Source organism: Bidens hawaiensis, unplaced genomic scaffold (assembly GCF_021521415.1).
Source record: "Bidens hawaiensis isolate Kalapana, Puna unplaced genomic scaffold, B.hawaiensis_p1.1 tig00010900_1, whole genome shotgun sequence".
NCBI classification, from domain to species: domain Eukaryota; kingdom Viridiplantae; phylum Streptophyta; class Magnoliopsida; order Asterales; family Asteraceae; genus Bidens; species Bidens hawaiensis.
In genome coordinates, this window is record NW_027491843.1 from 61267 (window position 1) to 82083 (window position 20817).

Genomic DNA, 20817 nt, shown 5'->3' on the forward strand with positions numbered 1-20817 from the left:
TATAAGACTTAACCAAGTAGGTAGATCTATTGTTTTAGAACTAACAACGTACGTTAAGCGAGTGTTCGGTTCTGTCGGTCAAAACTTTGTTATGAGATCAAGTTGGATCCAACATTTCCAAGTACTTAAGAAAATAATTAAAATCAGTTTGTAAATTATTTTTAAAGAAATATACAAGTCTTGATAGCTAAAAACACACTTGTGTGTCTTAAGCGAATAAAAATCGGATCGGTTCGGTTTCCATCTCACAGCAAGTTCATAGATGGATTCCACATACCCATATATCATAGATCTTGTATAATAATGTACAAATGAAAATATTTAAGCTCTACAACTAAAAAGTCAACAACAAGTCTTTTTAACAAAAGTTCGGTTTGGTTCGGTTTCCATCTCACAATGAGTTCATAGATGGTCTCCACATACCCATGACTTGTAAATGTGACTAACAAACTAAAATGAGCAAAAGTTAAGCATAAATAATATGTGCAAGCAAGTTATGTGAGTGTATATATCAAGAACACGAAGTCCTCTATGAAGCCTTGCCTTACGAGGTCCGAAACTTAACAAACCGGAGTCGGAGAAGTAACTACCAAAGGTAACAAGGGACGTGTATTATATATATGTTGTACCACCATAAACAAGTACTAATGAGACTACATAAGCTAATTAAAATGAAAGAAATAACTCAGTTTGACTTTGGAAGTCAAATCTTTAAGAAAACTAATAAAACAACCTTTAGATCTTTGAATTTGAGAGAGTTTTTTTGGTGTTGGAGCAGAGATTAATGGGTGAAAAGGGTGGTGTATATATAGGGTAAGTTGAAGGGTCAAGCATAAAAGGTTTTGCATGAAAATGGGGTGTTTTGGTCACATGTTTGCTTAAAAATAAGCAAAAACGTGCAGCTGGTCCAGACTGCCTTTAGCGCGGCGCTAAGGTCTCTGCCCCAGGACTTTAGCGCGGCGCTAAGGTCACAAAGGAAAAATCTGAACTTTCAAAATTGGCAGTTTTGGCTCCCGGAGTTGTTTTTAAGCGTTTTAAGGCCATTTTAGGGACCGAAAAGGGTGTTTTCAAGACCCAACAAGTGTAAAACAATAATGTAACATAAAATCCATCATTTTGATTATTTCCAAATTTTCGGTTTACAAAACAGGTCGGTTTACATAATAAAAGTTTACAAAACAAATACTATTCGGACCCGAAATTGACGAATGTCACAAAAATGGACGTCAGTAGTTTTCAGTCCGGATAACCCGTACAATTGCCAGCCAGTCTTTATTCTTGTCTCAACCAACCTGCCAACATGATATGTATACAAAAGTCAGTCTCGCTAAGTAAGTTATAGCTTTACTGCTTCACTTATTCACTAAAGTTATTATAAAATAATACATATGTGTCTGAAGCACAAAACGTAACGCATCCCTAGGCTCGCCTGCAAAAAATACTTTCATTCATGAGTATAAAGCTAAATGTCTAAGTCTACGCTTATGTTACTATTGGTCGTAACACATATCTACCAAGTGACCGTCGTCACACAATTGCAATTGCTATCAATACCACAAAGGCATTGCTCTACTATCATGGAAACTGCCATCACCAATTACATTAACTACAACCACAGTTTGATCAATGCATTCGTTCCATGGGTAGACTTGCATGATGGATAGTTGCATGTGCGAAAAGCTATATATATTATATATAAATATTAAAACCTAATTCTTGCAATTCAACACTAAGTCTTAAATTTATAAAACCAAACAATCCTAACTAAGCTTCACACAAACGAAAAGTGTACCAGTCGCGTAGCATCGCAGTCTAATGGAAGTCCGGATGTCAAACACAAAGACACGTGAGAACGGCTCAGATAATTAACCCTAATCTAAGTCCTTCCTAAATAACAAATTAATTTATTTTAATTACTTATAACTAACTTAACTTAACTAACGGTGAAACTTAACGGAACTAACGATAATAAGAAAACGAATCACCTAGGTTAGATGACTAAACAGTCGTAAGATGACACAAGTACTAACGTGTTTGAAACCAGAGTTTAAAGATGGGCTAACATAGGTGAGGTCGAGGAAACTGGGTCCCTACCGTTAGTTTTACCAGAAAACCCTAACAACGTCTACATAGCTTGTAATTTATGGTTGTTAATCTACGTACCCTAATAACTAGTTAATTTAAACCGTTAAACAACAAACCTAGGTGATTCTAACCAATATAGACAATCATAATCAATGAACATCAGATAAAAAAGATATAAATGATAAACATGTTCATAATAACCTGATTACAAAAGGGTTGAAAGGTTAAAAACCGAAAACGAACTCTAAAACGTTAAAATACTCAAAACAGACAACCGAAGGACCAAAGATGAATCCGTAAGCTCCTCCTTCTTAGTTTCACCCCTAGAACAGATCTTGTGGAGGCTGGAGTACAGGTCTAGTCATTTAGGGTTGTTAGGGTTCTTTTTATAATTTGTGTTAACTTGTTAAGCAAGCCCACAAGCCCATAATAGGACAAAATAGTCGTGGTCAATGAAAGTCAAACAAGTTGGGCTAATCATGAGGGCGCCGCGCTACGTGACCACTAAGGCCTAGGTGGCTACGCGGCGTGGCCATGTCATTTGGCAGGTTTTTTCATTTTCTGACTCGCTTATCTTCAAACGCGCATACCGGCTTCATCTGAATCCCGTTTAAGCTGATTTCTTCTTTCTTAAACTCGTTTTTTCGCTCTCTTCAACATGGGGCCTATCACATACACAAAAATGTAAATTCGGGCAAAAACAAATGATATTCGTTAACATTTAAGCGCAAAACGACATAGAAACTAGCAAGGAAAAATGTGTGTTTCACATCACATCAGTAACCCATCAAGAAAATTAATCCCATTAATATAACGATTTTTATTTTGATTAACGAAGCATCAATGTTACATACGAAAGAGCAACTTATAAGAAAGAAACTTAAGAAAATCAGTAATTTTAATGGTTGTGTTTGGTATACTTGCCGTTTGTGTGAAGCTTAGTTAGCTTTAGTTTTATAAATATAAGACTTAGTGTTGAATTGCAAGAATTAGTTGTTAATATTTATATATAGATTTTCGCACATCACTTGCATATACAAGTTGAAGGAGGGGTCATCTATTGCTTGTGGTGCCCACGTTACTACTCTTGCTTTGGGGCTTGATTTTTTTTCAGGATCGCATTCGACGGTCCATGACAGTGGAATACAAGCCGAATCTGATCGGCCAAGAGACATGTTTGCTCATGAAGATCGTTAAGAAGGTTGGGAAGCAGTGTCATTTCGTTGCGGTGCATAATCCAGAGCCATAATAGGAGCTAAAGCTAGAGCTAGAGCCAGAACCACATCAGGATCACCCAACAACGCACCACCATGTCATTAGACCAGGCTCGGTCCCGGCACACGTGGACGAAATGTTATGTGAGTTTATTGATACCAGTCGGCGGATAAAGGCTAGGGTTACGTGGATGATCGATTGGATGATTAGCAAGGAGACAGAGGAATGCATTCTAGTTCCCAATGTGCCGGATATACCTGGTTCACCACCGGCACTAGAGCCACATGCATAGGGGCCACCACCACACTAGTTCTTTATTTATTTTCATTATGTGTTGATGTGCACTATTACGAACTTTATGTATGTGGACAACATTTAAAACTTGATGTATTTTAGCGTGAACTGTTTACTTTTATGTGTGTGGACCATGTGTTTGGAAACGACGTATTTTGGGGTGCACTTTTATTTTTATGTATGTGGATTAAATGTTTATCAGTATGTTTTGGCCAAATGTTTTCTTGTTGCTTAATCATTGATTATTGTGCATGGACTATTATAAAGTGTAACATAATATAATCTTAAACGAATGTTCTTGGGGTACACCTACAAATTATTAGCCAAGCGTGTTATGTAAATATTAATAGACAAATTATTTTTATTCTAAAATATCATATCATTCAACTTTTCAATATAAAATATAATTCCGTATAAGTGAAACAACACATGAAATGGTCGAAAAGGAGATGGACTAAAATTGCTAAAAAAATATGGTGCAAGTAAGAAGATAATATATCAAGATGATGGCTACATATGACGTTAAAGTCATAAATCACATATATAAAATAGATGGTTATTAAAAAAAATTGTCTAAACGGCCCGTATAGGCCTATACGAGCCACTATAAATGATGACCGACAATATCAAACACAAACTGACACGATTCTTGTGCCACACGACCGTATAGCCCTATACGATCCGTATAGAAAAAAAAAATAGTGTGTGAGGATCTCAAGTGGTTGGGAGTATCATAAGCCTAAAATTATTAGACGGTTACAATTCATTAACAGGTAAACGGGCAACAAACTGCGCAACTTTATGAACTTCGGATGTAAGGGTAAAATGGTCAAATAAGGAAAAAAAAGTTGGAGAAATAGGGTAAGGTTGAGTTGAATCTGCATCTGGCAAAAATAATAATAATATTGTTCCTTCCTCAACTCCACGGCGTCTATCCGAGGAGTTTGAGAAAACCCTAATCAATCAATCAGTTACGCTCTCTATTTGCTCTTTAGGTATTATTATTATTATTATTATTATTAACTCTTGATTCATTCTTTCAAATCTTCAATGTTGCATATACTCTGTTAATTAATAATTAATCCATCTTCATGTTTCGTTTTCTTGATTCACATTTTGATTGATAAAGCTTTGTTCTTTTGGGTTTTCATTTAGTTCGAATTAGTCAACAACAATACGAGTATTCAGTTCTTGTGCTAGGGTTTATAAAAAAAAAGAAGAAGAAATTACGAGTAATTTAGTTGTTAAGAGTATTCAGTGGTAGTAGTAGTGGTTGTTCTTTAACTTTATAAATAAATTGGTAAAAGTTAACGGAGTTAGTGTCAAAGGACACAACGTGACAGGCTTTTAAGCATAATAAAGGATGTTTTCTGTCATTTATAAAGTTAAACGACAACCACTGAAAATTCGTGTAGACGTAACGGTTTTTGCTATTTTGTCTTCTCTATTATTACAATGAACAAAAATCACAAAAAAAAAAAAAATACTTTTTACAAAGTCCTTTATATATATTTAAAAGCTACTATTAACCTTGCTAAAGTTAAAACAAACAATCTTTATTTAACTTAAATACTAACTCAACCTGTCTTACTATAAGTTTAGAAATTAGGACAAATAACTTTTACTTCTTCTCCAAGGTGCCTTGACTTGACTTGCACGCCAAGTTTGCTTGTTTACCAAGTTTCAAATTGTTTTACATGTGAAACAGTTAGGACTAACACCTATAAATTATGCTTATAGATATGCATAAGTTATATTGCAATATATAAGACAGTGAAAAGATAGGAAAAAGTAAGTATGATAGTATGTTTGTGTCACATACATTATTACTTAACCTGGAACTGCAGTAGTTACTAATTTGTGCAAATTTTTCTAGGTTCATGTAAAGTTTTTTTTTTCTTCTTTTTTTTTTTTTTTCTTTTTTTTTGCATTTTTTGGAATTATAACATTTGGTTATATAGTTACAATTCTATTCATCTAATAACAACTTGTTTGTGAATTAGCAACGAAGAGAATTTTGTGAAGAAATCACCAAATATAAAATCTTGAGACTAATTGAATCACTACAAGGCTTTTTGGTGTGTTCTTTATACATGTATAATTTTAGAAATTTTGTAGCTTTAATTTTGAATATAGAAAAACATTTCATGTTGTCATGTTGAATTGCTCAAGATAATTGTTGTCATCTATTTGCAGTCATGGCAGGCGTAGCACCAGAAGGATCCCAATTCGATGCTCGACACTTTGATTCCAAAATGAACGAGTTGTAAGCTACCAACCTTTGTTTTAAAGATTAATCTTAGTGGCTACTCGTTTAAGTATAAAGATAATTTATTTTCGCTAATGATGCAGGCTTTCAACTGACGGACAAGATTTCTTCACATCGTATGATGAGGTTTATGACAGCTTTGATGCAATGGGCCTACAAGAGAATCTTTTGAGAGGCATATATGCATACGGTAGGACTATCGAACCGATACCAATATTGCATAAATTACCCATAAGTTATTATTAATAATAATAAGTTAACTTCTAATATCTCAATGCAGGTTTCGAGAAGCCATCAGCAATTCAACAAAGGGGAATTGTCCCATTCACCAAGGGCCTTGATGTAATCCAACAAGCACAATCTGGAACTGGAAAAACCGCCACTTTCTGCTCTGGAATCCTCCAACAACTCGATTATAACACAGTCGAGTGTCAGGCCTTGGTTCTAGCACCGACCCGTGAACTTGCACAACAGATTGAGAAAGTCATGCGGGCCCTCGGTGACTACCTTGGTGTTAAGGTTCACGCTTGTGTAGGTGGGACCAGTGTCCGTGAGGACCAGCGCATTCTCTCAGCCGGGGTCCACGTGGTTGTCGGTACACCCGGGCGTGTTTTCGACATGTTGCGCCGACAGTCGCTCCGTTCTGATTACATCAAGATGTTTGTTCTTGATGAGGCTGATGAAATGCTTTCAAGAGGGTTTAAAGATCAAATCTATGATATCTTTCAACTGTTGCCATCGAAGGTTCAAGTTGGTGTGTTCTCTGCAACAATGCCACCAGAAGCTTTGGAAATTACTAGAAAGTTCATGAACAAGCCGGTTAGGATTCTCGTGAAGCGTGACGAACTCACGTTAGAAGGTATCAAACAGTTCTATGTGAATGTTGAGAAAGAAGATTGGAAGTTAGAAACATTGTGTGATCTTTACGAGACGTTGGCAATCACACAAAGTGTGATTTTCGTGAACACCCGTAGGAAGGTTGACTGGTTGACCGACAAGATGAGGAGCCGTGACCACACAGTGTCAGCCACACACGGTGACATGGACCAGAACACACGTGACATCATCATGCGTGAGTTTCGTTCTGGTTCTTCTCGTGTGCTCATCACCACTGATTTGCTGGCGCGTGGTATTGATGTTCAACAAGTGTCACTTGTGATTAACTATGATCTTCCTACTCAACCTGAGAACTATCTTCACCGTATCGGGCGTAGTGGACGGTTTGGAAGAAAAGGTGTGGCGATTAACTTTGTGACATTGGATGATGAGAAGATGCTCGGGGATATCCAGAAGTTTTACAATGTTGTTGTGGAGGAGTTGCCGTCCAACGTTGCTGATTTGATCTGATTTTGGAGGTTCTTGAATATGATTCTTGTTTTGTTTTAAGTTATTGAAAGATCGTATGTTTCGGTAGTAGGATTTGGAATCATGCTTGTACCCTTAGATTTAATTTCGTGGACTAGTTTATTTCGTTGAATTCTATCTTTCAGTATGCTTGCAATTTTGATCGAAATTTGGATTTCGTTTATATAGGTATGTGCATCATGTTAGTGTCATATGTGGGTTTTAAACATTTGCATGGTTTGCTTAGCAATATTTTGTGTTACTTGTTATCAACTGGTCGTGTTATCGGTTCACTCTTCATTGGTTCAGCTTGTTCGAATAGATTTAACCGAGCTGGTAATGTGGTTGATTCATGATTCAACAGTTTGGTCCTGTACTAATTCTTATTCACTGCCAAACTTCATTTGAAAATAGAGAATTCTTGACATCAACGGTCGGGAGATGTTGATGGATGAAAATATAGCAGATGACGTGAGTTATGAGTTGGAACCAATAGATAACCGTTCAAAAAATCGTTAAAATTTCTGTTCGTGTGAATCCAGCTTCATTATAGAAAAACATCCTTCAAATCCGAAACTAAATAATAACAATCGATACACCAAAGGAAAAGAAAAACAGTTTCTTGTTTTGGTCACCAAACGAGAAAGGTTGCTGATTCAATTCAAATCAGCAGATATGTCATCTTGAAGCATGGTGTGACAGTGCGAGTTGATCGAGATAAAACATAACTATCAAAGCCGTCAGGACTTGCAAACTACTATAATTAAAAAAAAGACAGAAGAATATTCGCTAAACTTAATAGTTAACCAATAAAACACATGAATTTTTACTAACGTGCCATTATAAATAATTAAAAAATAAAATAAAAAGAACGTTGTGATTGATTGTAATGACTTCTCACACCAAGTATTATTTCTTGAATGAAACTAAATCAATTTGGGTGTGTATATGTATCCAAAATATTTTGGAGATTAATTATACGTTTTATAAACTCGTATATATACTGGTATTAATATGCATTTTAAATATATTTAACAAAAACGAAAAAAACCACAAAACATTACTACGAGTACCGATACGAATGTTGGTAGGGTAGTGTTGGTTCAGTTTGATTTGGTAGAGGGGTGATATTGGTACAGTACTCGTATTTTGTATATATACGATGGCTAAAAGTACTTTATTCTCTAATACGGTACGGACACTATGTATGACAAGTTTAGATTTGATTTTTCAACGGGGAGACGAGAGTTAACAAGGGGGCATGTTTACCCTTACATACATATAAATGAGTATCTGCACTTAGCCGATTTATAAGGTAACAAATGTTATTATATTTAATTTTTATCAAAGAACTACAACTATTGTAAAATTAACATTTGTCTGCAAACACGCAACAAATGCAGAGGGTGCCACGGCAAACGCTTTCTATCATTGAGGATTTGATTGGTGTGATATTTCCACACGTCTCAACACAAAGGCTAGATGTGCATGTGGGTGACAAATCAAAAGAATAAGAACATACACCATCACCTGCAAGACAACCAAAATACTAATAATTAATATTATGGCAAGTAAATAAATACATTGATTTGTTTGCTTTTAGTAATTTATGGCTTTATAGGCAAGAAAAAATATGAAATATATGAAAATTATAATCGGGGAAGATGGGAATAAATGAAGTATTACCATATATTTTGCATTCTTCTGCATCTGCAGGTGTAGCGATTCCATTCTGAAGACTTAAAACTAGCATGTAAAAGCAAAGAAAATAGATGATATTTTTCTCCATTACAAAATCAATCTTTTGAAAGTATGAAAAGTATTCGGAGCTATACTGGTACCTTAGATCTTGACATGGTATTTATAGAGCTTGGCCAACACAATATTATTATATCACATTACAATAATTTATAAAACTTCCTTTTCAAACGTATATTTTTACAATCTATTTATTAAATGTCAAAGCAATATCTTTTTATTAAATGTTAGAGCATTCTCATCGCATCCATCATCTTCTTCCACATCTTTAAATTTAAAAAAAAGAATATTCTAAAAACTAACTCCATCTCATCCACTATCTGTTTACCCCAATCCTAAATTATAAAAAAAAATAGCTTTATCAACTTTTTATTTATAAAAAAATACTGTTCATCATTCTTTAAATTATTGTAAGTGTATAAAACAAAAAATATAATAAAATTATTGTTTGTGAGTAAGAAAAGATAAAATTGATGGATGGGTTGTGGGAGATTTTTAAATATGGGTATTAAATTTTGCAAAGTATGAGTTTTAGTTAAATTACAACGTAGAAAATGTTAGATGGAATGAGAATGCTCTTAAACATACCAATAAAAGTCATAAAAATTAGGGTATGTTTAGTTGGAAGTAATGGAATGAAATGGGAATAGAATGAGAGAAAGAATGAAGTGTATCATTACCATTCCTTTGTATTGTTTGGTTAACATATAGAATGAGAATGAAATAAATAATTACTTTATGTTGTTTGGTATCTAAAAAAATAGTATGAATGAAATGTGAATAATAAAACATTCATATCTTAAAATATATATTTTTTAACAAAAAAAATAAATAAATAAAATCTGAAATGGCGACAGTAGTGGTAGCTCCGGCGACGAAAATGGTGGTGGTGCAGTCAGGCGAGGTGGTTGTGGTGGTGGGGGTGGTAGCATGGGTAGTGATGGGGATGGTAGGGTGGTGGCGACAGTGGTGGAGGCCAGCAGCGACAATGGTGGTGGCGGTTATGGTCAGGTGACGTTGGTAGCGTTGGTGGTAAAGTATTGATTGTATTGTAACTCGTTGGCTTAAGCACCAGACGTTTAATATACGTGTGTTTTGAAGCATATTCATCGTGCTCTCGTTGTGTTTGTTTACATAATACTGAATCATCTTGTCACACCCCGACCAATGGCGGCGGAATATGCCGGGGTGCAACGTGATTGGACAAATACACAAGACAATATTTAAAGTGACAATATTTAATCAACTCATTTTATTTAATAAAATCAATAAACAACGCATCTCGTTCATACAAACAAATTTAATACAAGTAAACAATTATATTGTTCATTTTACTAATATCCTAATAGTCTTGGTAACGTTTTTCGTCAAGTCCTCGAGTCAACAAAGGTCAAACCTGTAACATTGCATAAAATAAGGTTTGTTAACACAAAGGTTGGTGAGAAATTTCGTGGTTTTTGAACAATATGTATATAATAAGAAATGTCACAATCTTGTATACAAAACAATAAATAGAAGCAACAATTTGGATAATAATGAGATCGCTAACACATTAGCGACACATGCCATAAGAGAATACCAGATGGTTCAGGATTTTTATATGAGGTCGTTAATATAAATACATTAACGGCACCGTCTATAAGAGAATACCAAATAGATTCGGATTTCATGAGGTCGTTAATAAGAATACATTAACGGCACCGTGCTATAAGAGAACATCAGAAAGTTCACGGATTTATGAATCAACCAACCAAAAGCGGTAAACACATAAGCACATAAGCATGTAAGCATAGAACACCAAATCAAGCATTTATTTAAGTAATGTATACAATAAATTTTGTGGTTTACGACTCAAGTATAAAACATTTAGATTGAAATAAATATGCAATATCACCCCCAAAAAGAAAGATGAAAAACGGGGAAATGAAAGTACTCACGTTCAAGCTATAAACTTGATTTGGTAAAAATTGCAGGTAACCGGAATGATGAGGTTTAACGGGCAAAGTCTAGGTGAAAGGGAGTCTTGAATTAAAAGGGTTGCCTTGAAGGTCTTTAAATGAAATAAATGTTGAGAAATGTAAACAATTAAAGTTCAAGGTTTAAAATGTAAATATTTAATAAATTGTAACAATAGTCCTTTAAAATGTAAGTTTGCTCGAAACCGAGTTAAAGTATCTAACCTTGATATTTACTTAACCTGTGTTAAGTAATAAGGTGGGAGAAATGCAAAAATGCAAGTTCCTTTGGGATAAAGATACTAAAACGGGTCTTAACGAGTGTTTTGGGTTGTTGGTTCGGGTCTTTAATTGGTCAAACCCAAAGTCAACTTTCCAAAATAATGAATGTTATGAGATAACTCAATAAAACTTATTAAGACTTAACCAAGTATGTAGCTCTATTGTTTTAGAACTAACAACGCACGTTAAGCGAGTGTTCGGTTTTGTCGGTCCAAATTATGTTATAAGATCAAGTTGGATCCAACAATTCCAAGTACTTAAGAAAATAATTAAAATCAGTTTGTAAACTATTTTTAAAAGAAATATACAAGTCTTGATAGCTAAAAACACACTCGTGTGTCTTAAGCAAGTAAAAATCGAATCGGTTCGGTTTCCATCTCACAACAAGTTCATAGATGGTTTCCACATGCCCAAATATCATAGATCTTGTATAATAATGTACAAATGAAAATACTTAAAATTTACAACCAAAAAGTCAACAGTAAGTCTTTAAGCAAAAGTTCGGTTTGGTTCGGTTTCCATCTCACAACAAGTTCATAGATGGTCTCCACATACCCAAGACTTGTAAATATGACAAACAAACTAAAATGAGCATAAGTTAAGCAAGATTAATATGTATAAACAAGTTATATAAGTGTGTGTGTATATATATATATATATCAAGGACACGAAGTCCTCCATGAAGCCTTGCCTTACGAGGCCCGAAACCTCACCGATCGGAACCGGTGAAGTAACCACCAAAGGTAAAAAGCGGTGTTATATTATATATGTGTTGTGCCACCATAAACAAGTATTAATTAAGACTAAGCAAGTTAATATAAACAAGAGATATGGTCAGTTTGACTTTCAAAAGTCAAACTGCCAAGAACAAGCATAAACAACCTTAAAGATCAATGAATTTGAGTGTAAAAATATAATGAGAGCCGGGATTGGTGTTGAGAGGGGTCTTGTATTTATAGGGTAAGGTTTGGAGGGTTAGATAAGAGGTTTGGTGTGTAAAAACCGAGTTTGGGTAAAAGAACAAACTAAAAGATATAAAAGACAATCTGGTCTGCACCAGGTCGCAATACGCGGCGTATAGGGCTATCCCTGGGGTGGTGGCTGGGGATATTTTCAAAAGTTTCAAAAATGACAGAGTGGTCCCCGAAGTTCGTTTTAAGTGATTTTATCGCGTTTTAAGGACCGAAAAGGATGTTTTCAAGACCCAACAAGTGTAAAACAATATTGAAACATAAAATTCATTATTTTGAATATATCGAGGGTCTCGGTTTACAAAACGGGCCGGTTTACATGATAAACGAATACAATTAAAACCCGAAATTGACGAATGTAACACATCTCGTGTTAGTTTCTGCATATTCACGGGGTTAGGTGATATCAAATTGAAAGATATGTTCACGGGACTTAGGGCTGTAAGTGAACTGGACGTCCGGCGGATGTCTAGTCATCCGTTCGACAAGAAGTTCATTTATGTTCATCCGTGTAATAAACGAACCGAACATGGACAAAAATAGTTCATTCGGTAAGCTTATCGGATGAGCACGGACAAGGGCCAAGTCCATTCGATTGTGTTCGTGAACGTCCGGTAACGTTCGTCCGATTACGTCCGGTAATGTTCGTCTGGTAACGTCCGTCCAGTATCGTAAGTGTTTAGATCTATCCAGTATTGTAATTTAATTGTGGAATTGCTAGTGTTATTAATCACACTTTTGTATGTAACATCCCGAAATTTCAAGAAATATTATTTAATATGTTGTTTACGCTGGAAGGATTAATTGAGTTGGTATAATAATAATAATAATAATAAGGTAATAATAAAGATAAAAGATGGTAAGCCTTAAATATGGAATTAATTATGGACTAAAAAGGAAAGATGGGCCTAAGGTCCATGGGTTTAAGGGAGTATAAATACCCCTTAAATCCTAATTCTTTCCATTTGCACCCATCTCTACACCATAGCCTCCCTACACACTCTAAAACACAAACAAACCCTCCTAGAAATAGGCCAAGGTTCAATATCAACAACCAAGCTCGGATCTTGAAAGATCTTGACTATACAAGCAAGATACAAGCCTATTGTTGAATACCAAAGCTAACCATAGCCTAAAAGCGTATAAAGGTGTGTTCTTTACACGTAAAGATTATGTTTTTAAGAACGGTTTGCCCTAAGACTTGGTAATAAGGCAAATCAAGTATTGTTTAACACAAAAATGTAAACTTGATGTTATAAATGGATTTAGTGGACTCATTAGTATGTACGGTTCATGTAAAAACCCTAGATCAAGCCTAAACGGGTTTGGGATCGATAAAGGTTCAAGCTTTATGAACACCCGGACTAGATCTTAGGCTAAGGAAGATATGGTAATGCTTAAGGAGTGATATGGTGCTATAATGAGGGTCTAGATGATATAAATAATGACTAAAAAAAGTATGAATACTAACCCATCAGTGGGTGTATTCGAATGGGACAAGTGCCCTATTCGAATACCTGAAAGAGAGAAAGACAGAAGGAAAGTACAAGGCCTAATCACATGCCATTAGAACACAAATGTATGCTAACACAAATGTATTCTAATCACATGCCATTAGAATACAAACGTATTCTAATCACATGCCATTAGAATACAAATGTATGCTAACACAAATGTATTCTAATCATATGTCATTCGAATACAAGTTGAATGATATCACAAATGTGTTCTAATCATATGTCATTCGAATACAAATGTATGCTAACGCAAATGTATTCTAATCACATGCCATTAGAATACAAATGTATTCTAATCACATGCCATTAGAATACAAATGTATGCTAGCACAAATGTATTCTAATCATATGCCATTCGAATACAAATGTATGCTAACACAAATGTATTCTAATCACATGCCATTAGGATACAAATGTATGCTAACACAAATGTATTCTAATCACATGCCATTAGAATACAAATGTATTCTAATCACATGCCATTATAATACAAATGTATGCTAACACAAATGTATTCTCATCATATACCATTCGAATACAAATGTATTCTACTCACATGCCATTCGAATACAAGTTATGTGCTATAATGCTAACACAAATGTATTCTAATCACATGCCATTAGAATACAAATGTATTCTAATCACATGTCATTCGAACACAAAGGTATTCTAATACAAGTTGAACGCTAACACAAAGGTATTCTAATCACATGCCATTCGAATACAAATGTATTCTAATCACATGTCATTAGAATACAAGTTGTGTGTTATAATGCTAACACAAATGTATTCTAATCACATGCCATTAGAATACAAATGTATTCTAATCACATGCCATTCGAATACAAAGGTATTCTAATACAAGTGGAATGCTAACACAAATATATTTTAATCACATGTCATTAGAATACAAATGTATTCTAATCACATGTCGTTTGAATACAAAGGTATTCTAATTCAAGGCTATTAGAATAGACCAGACTTAACCATTTCTGGTGCAACCTAAAGGAAGAGTATAGGATTAGGAAATTGATACGTGTAATTGATATATAGTTAGTCGTGCTCAATTGAAGAAAGGAATCACTATTATCTCAGAAAGAAACCGGAGACAGGTGAGTTTCTGGTCCCATTTCCTTGTCATGTTTTCGGGGCTGTGTGCATACTCAATGTGAATGTTTTTTCACTTACCTTAATGGTAAGTGTATGCTATGATGAATTATGTGATAGTATGTATGAATGTTATGAATGAATGTTTGTCGGTGCGTGAACAATCTTTGGATATTTCACGTATCGTCAAGGAGTATGGTTGTTCGATGAATGATGTGAAGAACGCCTAGAGTGTTCATATGCTACGATGTAATTATCGTATATGTGAGGTATGTGTAAGCAGATACATGAATGGTATGGGAGATCTACGTCCGGCATAGTAAGTTAGGATGGCAAATCCCTCTAAACTACTATGGGACCTAGACTCAATATGTGATAGCGTAAATAAGGATTGTGAACCTTATTAGCGTTCCTTATACGGATATTATATAAATGAGCATGCATTCCTTCTATGGAGTACCTTCTATGGACAATGTATATGGTTCCTTCTATGGATAAAATATAGTGCTCCTTTTATGGAAAGTATATAGGGTCCCTTCTATGGGTAACGTTTAAGGATCCTTCTATGGATAATATCCAGGGGTCCTTTTATGGAAAGTTTATTTAGATCCTTCTATGGATGATGCAAGTTGTTACTTCTATGGTATTAGTAATTGTTCTTCTCATGGACATTATGAAATGGTCCTCTTATGGATAGTTATAAAGTGTCGGGAATGAAGTTGGGTTTATGTATGAATATGTATCTTCGGATACGTATACGTGAATGTATGGGAATGTATTGTACGTTACCTGATTAACTATAACTCACTCAGCGTAGCTGACTTTTAATATGCATGCATGTATATATGTTTAATGAGCTAGCATGAGGATGGCACATGACATGGATTGAACGGCTGGCATCTGAAGATGGAAGAAATAATGTTTTAAATATGATGTATTATGTTTTGTTTAAAGAAAGGTTTGAATGCTTTGTAATGAATGATTGAAGTTGACGTTTACGTGAAAGTTTTAATTAAATCTGATATTTAAAATTGTGTTTATGAGTAAATCTGACGCTAAAAGTGAGGCACCGGGAACAGGTCCTTACATTGTATTACTATATATGTCGGATATCTCTTATAGTGATCCACTTTATGTTAATATATTAAGTGTTAAGTATATTTGGATGTTATATGGTGTAGTTCCAAATTTGTAGGTGAAGTTGTTTTAGATTTATGTTTGGAATTAATATGTAACCGCTTATATTTGTCCATTGGTATCTGTTGTCCATTAATGTTCACATGTTCGTTTTCCCATTAATGTCCATTAGTGTCCGTTTGTCCATTATTGTTCATTAACACCCGTTTACAATATTAACGAACGGACATGGACGGACACAGACAAACTCAATTTCTTAATGGACGGACACGGACATGAATTTTCGTTCGGTAGAGTGTTCGTGAACCGTCCGTTTGTCCGTCGACAGCTTAACGGACGAACACGGACATGCTCTCGTCCGGTCCGGTTCGGTCCGTGTACACCCCTAATCAAAGGGTTTCTAGCCTAATGATAGAATTATAATTGTGTACTTAAGGCGTCCTTAAAAGGCTACACAAACCAACTCTGAGAGAATGTAACAATTACATAAATATCTTAAAAATCACACTTTATGTTTGGTTGGAAGCAATGGAATGAAGAGGAAATGGAATGAGAGATGGAATGGAATGAACAAGAGAATGAAATGGATTATTACCATTCTTTTGTCTTGTTTGGTTAACCTATGGGAATGAAATGAATAATTACTTTATGTTGTTTGGTATCCAAAAAGTTGTAGAATGAAATAGAAATAATAAAAATACTCATATCCCAAAATATATTTATAAAAAAAAACTGAAATGGCGACGGTGGTGGTGATAGCTCTGGCGACGAAAATGGTGGTGGTGGCAGCTAGGCGAGGTGGTTGTGGTGGTGGGGGTGGGGGTGGCGGTAGTAAAATTGGTAGTGATGTTGATGGTAGGGTGGCGACGATGGTGGTGGTGGTCAGGCAGTGACAGTGATGGTGGCGGTTATGGTCAGGTGGCGGTAGCGTTGGTGGTAAGGTGGTGGTGGTGGTGGTGGCGGAGGTGGTGGCGACGGTGACGATGGCGGTCAGGTGGTGGTGGTGGCGATGGTAGTGGTTGTGGTGATGTTGAGAAAGTAGGGTGAGGGAGGAATAGAATGAAAAAAAAAAGGTGGGAAGGAATGGTTTTGATGGAATGAAATTCCATGTGTAATGAATGATTCTATTCCATTGAGTAACCAAACCACTTTTTTCATTCCCACCACGTAATGAATCATTCCATTCCCTCTGTCATTCATGCATAACAAACGCCACCTTAATGTACAAGTATAATGATACGATTCTCACGATTCTTTACCGAATTGTATTAAAAATCCAGTCGCCATTTTGAATCATTAAACAAAAAAGACGGTAAGCTAAAACATCTTGTACTATAATACCTTGTTTTGACTGTATCGCACTATGTATCATTTATAACCCCCAAAATCCTCTACCCTTAATAAAAAAAAATTTTAAATGGATAAATTCCAAAGCTATTTAGGGCTAGATAGATCTCACTACTTCTTATATCCACTTATCTTTCAGGAGTATATTTATGTACTTGCTCATGATCATGGTTTAAATGGATCGATTTTGTTGGAAAATGCAGGTTATGATAATAAATCCAGTTTACTAATTGTGAAACGTTTAATCATTTGAACGTATCAACAGAATCATTTTATTCTTTATGTTAATGATTCTAAACAGACTCCATTTTTGGGGCACAACAAGAGTTTTTATTCACAAGTAATGTCAAAGGTTTCTTCAACCATTATGGAAATTCCATTGTCTCTGCGATTAAGATCTTCCCTAGAAAGGAAAGGGGTAGTGGAATCCGATAATTTACGATCAATTCATTCAATATTTTCTTTTTTAAACAAAATAAAAACTAAAAAAGTGGTCGAAAACAAGAGCCACATCATGTAAACAAAGAAAAATAAAATTTTATCAACAAATATTTGCAACAAGAAATAATTGTTTTAGTAGCCAAAACCAGGTAGGTATTCATTTACAAACGGTAAAAAGGAACCAAACAAATTCATGTAAACATTATTACTATAAAAATCATGTCAAAGAGAATGAGATGCAAGTTGAAAGTCAAAAGCTACAAATTTACATATTTTGAGTCACCAACTATCACAATTACTATCAAGAACAGTTTGTTTGTTTTATGGAAAAAGATTGCACAATTTACAAGGGATCACCGAACCCTGTCTTCTTCATCAAAATTTAAACTTTCTATTCCCTTAAGAGTCGTTTCATACTTGTTTGAAGCCGCAGCTGCATTCCTGCTGGAGGACCCTTCTTGTGGTGTACTTCTCTGTCTTGTCTCGGGCATGCGGGACCGACCAGCGGAGTCCACATGCCTCATCGATCCACTTGCTCTCTACACAATTCCATATTTGCATATTAGGTAGGTAACATATACAAAGAGCATATTGCATTACGCTTATAAGGAAAACAAGATTATGCATTTAAGTTACTAAATTTATAATCTTACTTACCATGGCATCTGTGCTGATCGTCGCATCATTAGTAACTGGACTCTTTTCCCGAGATAATAAATTGCTAGAATTTCTTCTACGAGAAGGATCATTTAAGGACACACCTGCCAGCCTCCCACTTTCCTCACCTGCAATGGACTAACAGTTAACAACCATCATCCCGGTATCTATGAATAAAAATTTAAAATTAAAAACCAATGTAGAACTTTTACCATTTGGATTAGCAGCGCTTGGCCCAGCACCCGTACCCTACAGTTAGATTAATTAGATTTAATTTGTACTTCTAAATTCCAAAACCAAGTGCGTGAGTACTGAGTATCATCAAACTTACAACACCACGGGATGAAGGAGGAGCAATCTGTGACTGCTGATACTTCAAAATCGTCCAATCAAAAACATAATCAAACTGAAAGCCTTCACGGATAAAGAGGTCACGGAATATTCTCTTCAAATACGCATAATCAGGTTTATCCTCAAACCGCAACGAACGGCAGTAATGAAAGTATGATGCAAACTCTGTTGGATAACCACGACATAAAGCCTGAAAAAGTGGGAGATAAATCATGACCCGAGCTTCATCTAATTATTAATTTAATAATTAATACAAAATTAAAAAATATATAATTAATACCTCAATAGATGTAGAAACTTTTTTCTCGCTTATTTTCTCATACTTCTGTTTCTTATTTCCTGCTTTGAGTCCTTGCCAAGGAAGGCTGGTTGAAAAACACAAACATCATTTGACTGATGAAATTAAGTGTGGTTTGAGAATAGATAATCAAGGAATCGAGCATTACCTTCCTCTTAAGAAATACATGAGAACGAATCCAAGTGACTCTAAATCATCCCTCCTGCTTTGTTCTACACGATCACACGAGTCAATATTAACAAGACTGCATAAGAGTACTAGGCATGCATGTGTAACATCACATAACATACCAATTCCAAGATGAGTATTCATGCTTGCGTATCTAGCGGTCCCGGTCAAGTTCTTGTTGTCTCTGCAGAACCAAGAAGTGAGCATGTATGATTATTATTATTATTAATTGAAAATATGAAAGCCATAATTGAATCGTTAACACTTGACAATTTTACCTGTATGGAATGTGCTGGTGAGTTGTAGTATCCCTGTATTTCTTCACCAGACCAAAATCAATAATATATACCTGCATAAAAGGAAAATTTACTAACTTAGCATAACCATTGTTCCAAATTCCAAAACAGCAGCAAATAATGACAATTAACAAAAATATGTTACTTGATTTGCACGTCGTCCCAGGCCCATTAGAAAATTATCAGGCTTGATATCGCGATGTAGAAATGATTTTAAATGAACAAACTCTATCCGATTGATCTGAACGGAACGACACAAGCAATCCGCTTAAATATCAAAAGCTAAAGCAATGAATATGTTTAGCTATAAATTAACCGACTAACCATTTGATCTGCGAGCATGAGAACCGTTTTCAACGAGAGCTTCCTACTACAGAAATTGAACAAATCCTCAAGACTCGGCCCGAGCAAATCCATCACAAGCACATTATAATCTCCCTCCACACCGAACCATCTCACATTCGGAACACCAGCTACATTAATATTTAATAATAATATAATAATATAAGCTTCAACAATAAGATAAACACTTCTTAAAAATGTATAACATATTATTAACCCTTACTTCCTCCTTGTAAAATTCTGTACAACCTGGACTCATACAGCAACTGAGGATGCTTAGTCTTAACATTTTCCTAATAACAAAATTTACAAATTAACCCTAAAAAATAACACCATTCAAAAATTAACAACTTGTGATAAAGTGATAATAACAATGAAAAGAAGAAGACTGACAAGCTTAATTGCAACTTCTTCATTGGTCTGAACATTAGTACCTGATACAAAAACCAATCAAAATCAATAAAAACTGCATCATTTTTAGGCATTTAAACAACAATTATTAATTGTGAATAGAATTGAATTGACCTAAATAGATCTCTCCGAAGGATCCACTGCCAATCTTACGACCGAGACGGAACTTATTGCCGACGCGAGGCTCCATCAAGATCTAGGGTTTTCAATCAAGATTATTATTATTAGTATTATTATTACAATTAGGACTGAATTAGGTTCAACAAGAAATTATATATATACATATATATATATATATATATATGTATGTATAGAAAGAATAATAGAAAGGAAAAGACACGCGTTACCTGTGAACCGAAAGCGGTATCTTTTTATTATTTTGTTTACTTGAACCGGATAGGTTCAGATTAAAAGGCCGGTGTGTGTGTGTCAGGACAAGTCAACTGCTTCTTTAGAAAAAAAAAAAGAAATAACATAATAATTTTTAATTTATAAAAATAGTCCCTTAGCTATTTGTCTAATGCCAACTGATTATAAGACTTGTCGCTATGGGGCTCCAACGGCTGAGCTGG

The 20817-nt window shown here is 35.0% G+C and overlaps 2 protein-coding genes across 2 annotated transcripts; one reads left to right on the forward strand and one right to left on the reverse strand.

Moving 5' to 3' along the window:
* The first annotated feature begins 5756 nt into the window (after positions 1-5756).
* LOC143536747 (eukaryotic initiation factor 4A-15-like) lies at positions 5757-7391 on the forward strand. Its single transcript, XM_077030668.1, has 3 exons — positions 5757-5860; positions 5947-6053; positions 6144-7391. Exons 1-3 carry the CDS (start codon positions 5793-5795, stop codon positions 7208-7210), a joined length of 1242 nt encoding a protein of 413 aa, XP_076886783.1. The 5' UTR covers positions 5757-5792; the 3' UTR covers positions 7211-7391.
* A 10657-nt stretch (positions 7392-18048) lies between these two features.
* LOC143536748 (casein kinase 1-like protein 2) lies at positions 18049-20513 on the reverse strand. Its single transcript, XM_077030669.1, has 13 exons — positions 20360-20513; positions 20228-20268; positions 20058-20127; positions 19817-19965; positions 19638-19733; positions 19475-19545; positions 19319-19380; positions 19177-19240; positions 19011-19095; positions 18711-18920; positions 18592-18628; positions 18380-18507; positions 18049-18261 (listed from the first exon to the last, which is right to left on the reverse strand). The coding sequence occupies exons 1-13, from the start codon at positions 20433-20435 to the stop codon at positions 18076-18078; spliced, it is 1275 nt and encodes a 424-aa protein (XP_076886784.1). The 5' UTR covers positions 20436-20513; the 3' UTR covers positions 18049-18075.
* Positions 20514-20817: the final 304 nt, after the last annotated feature.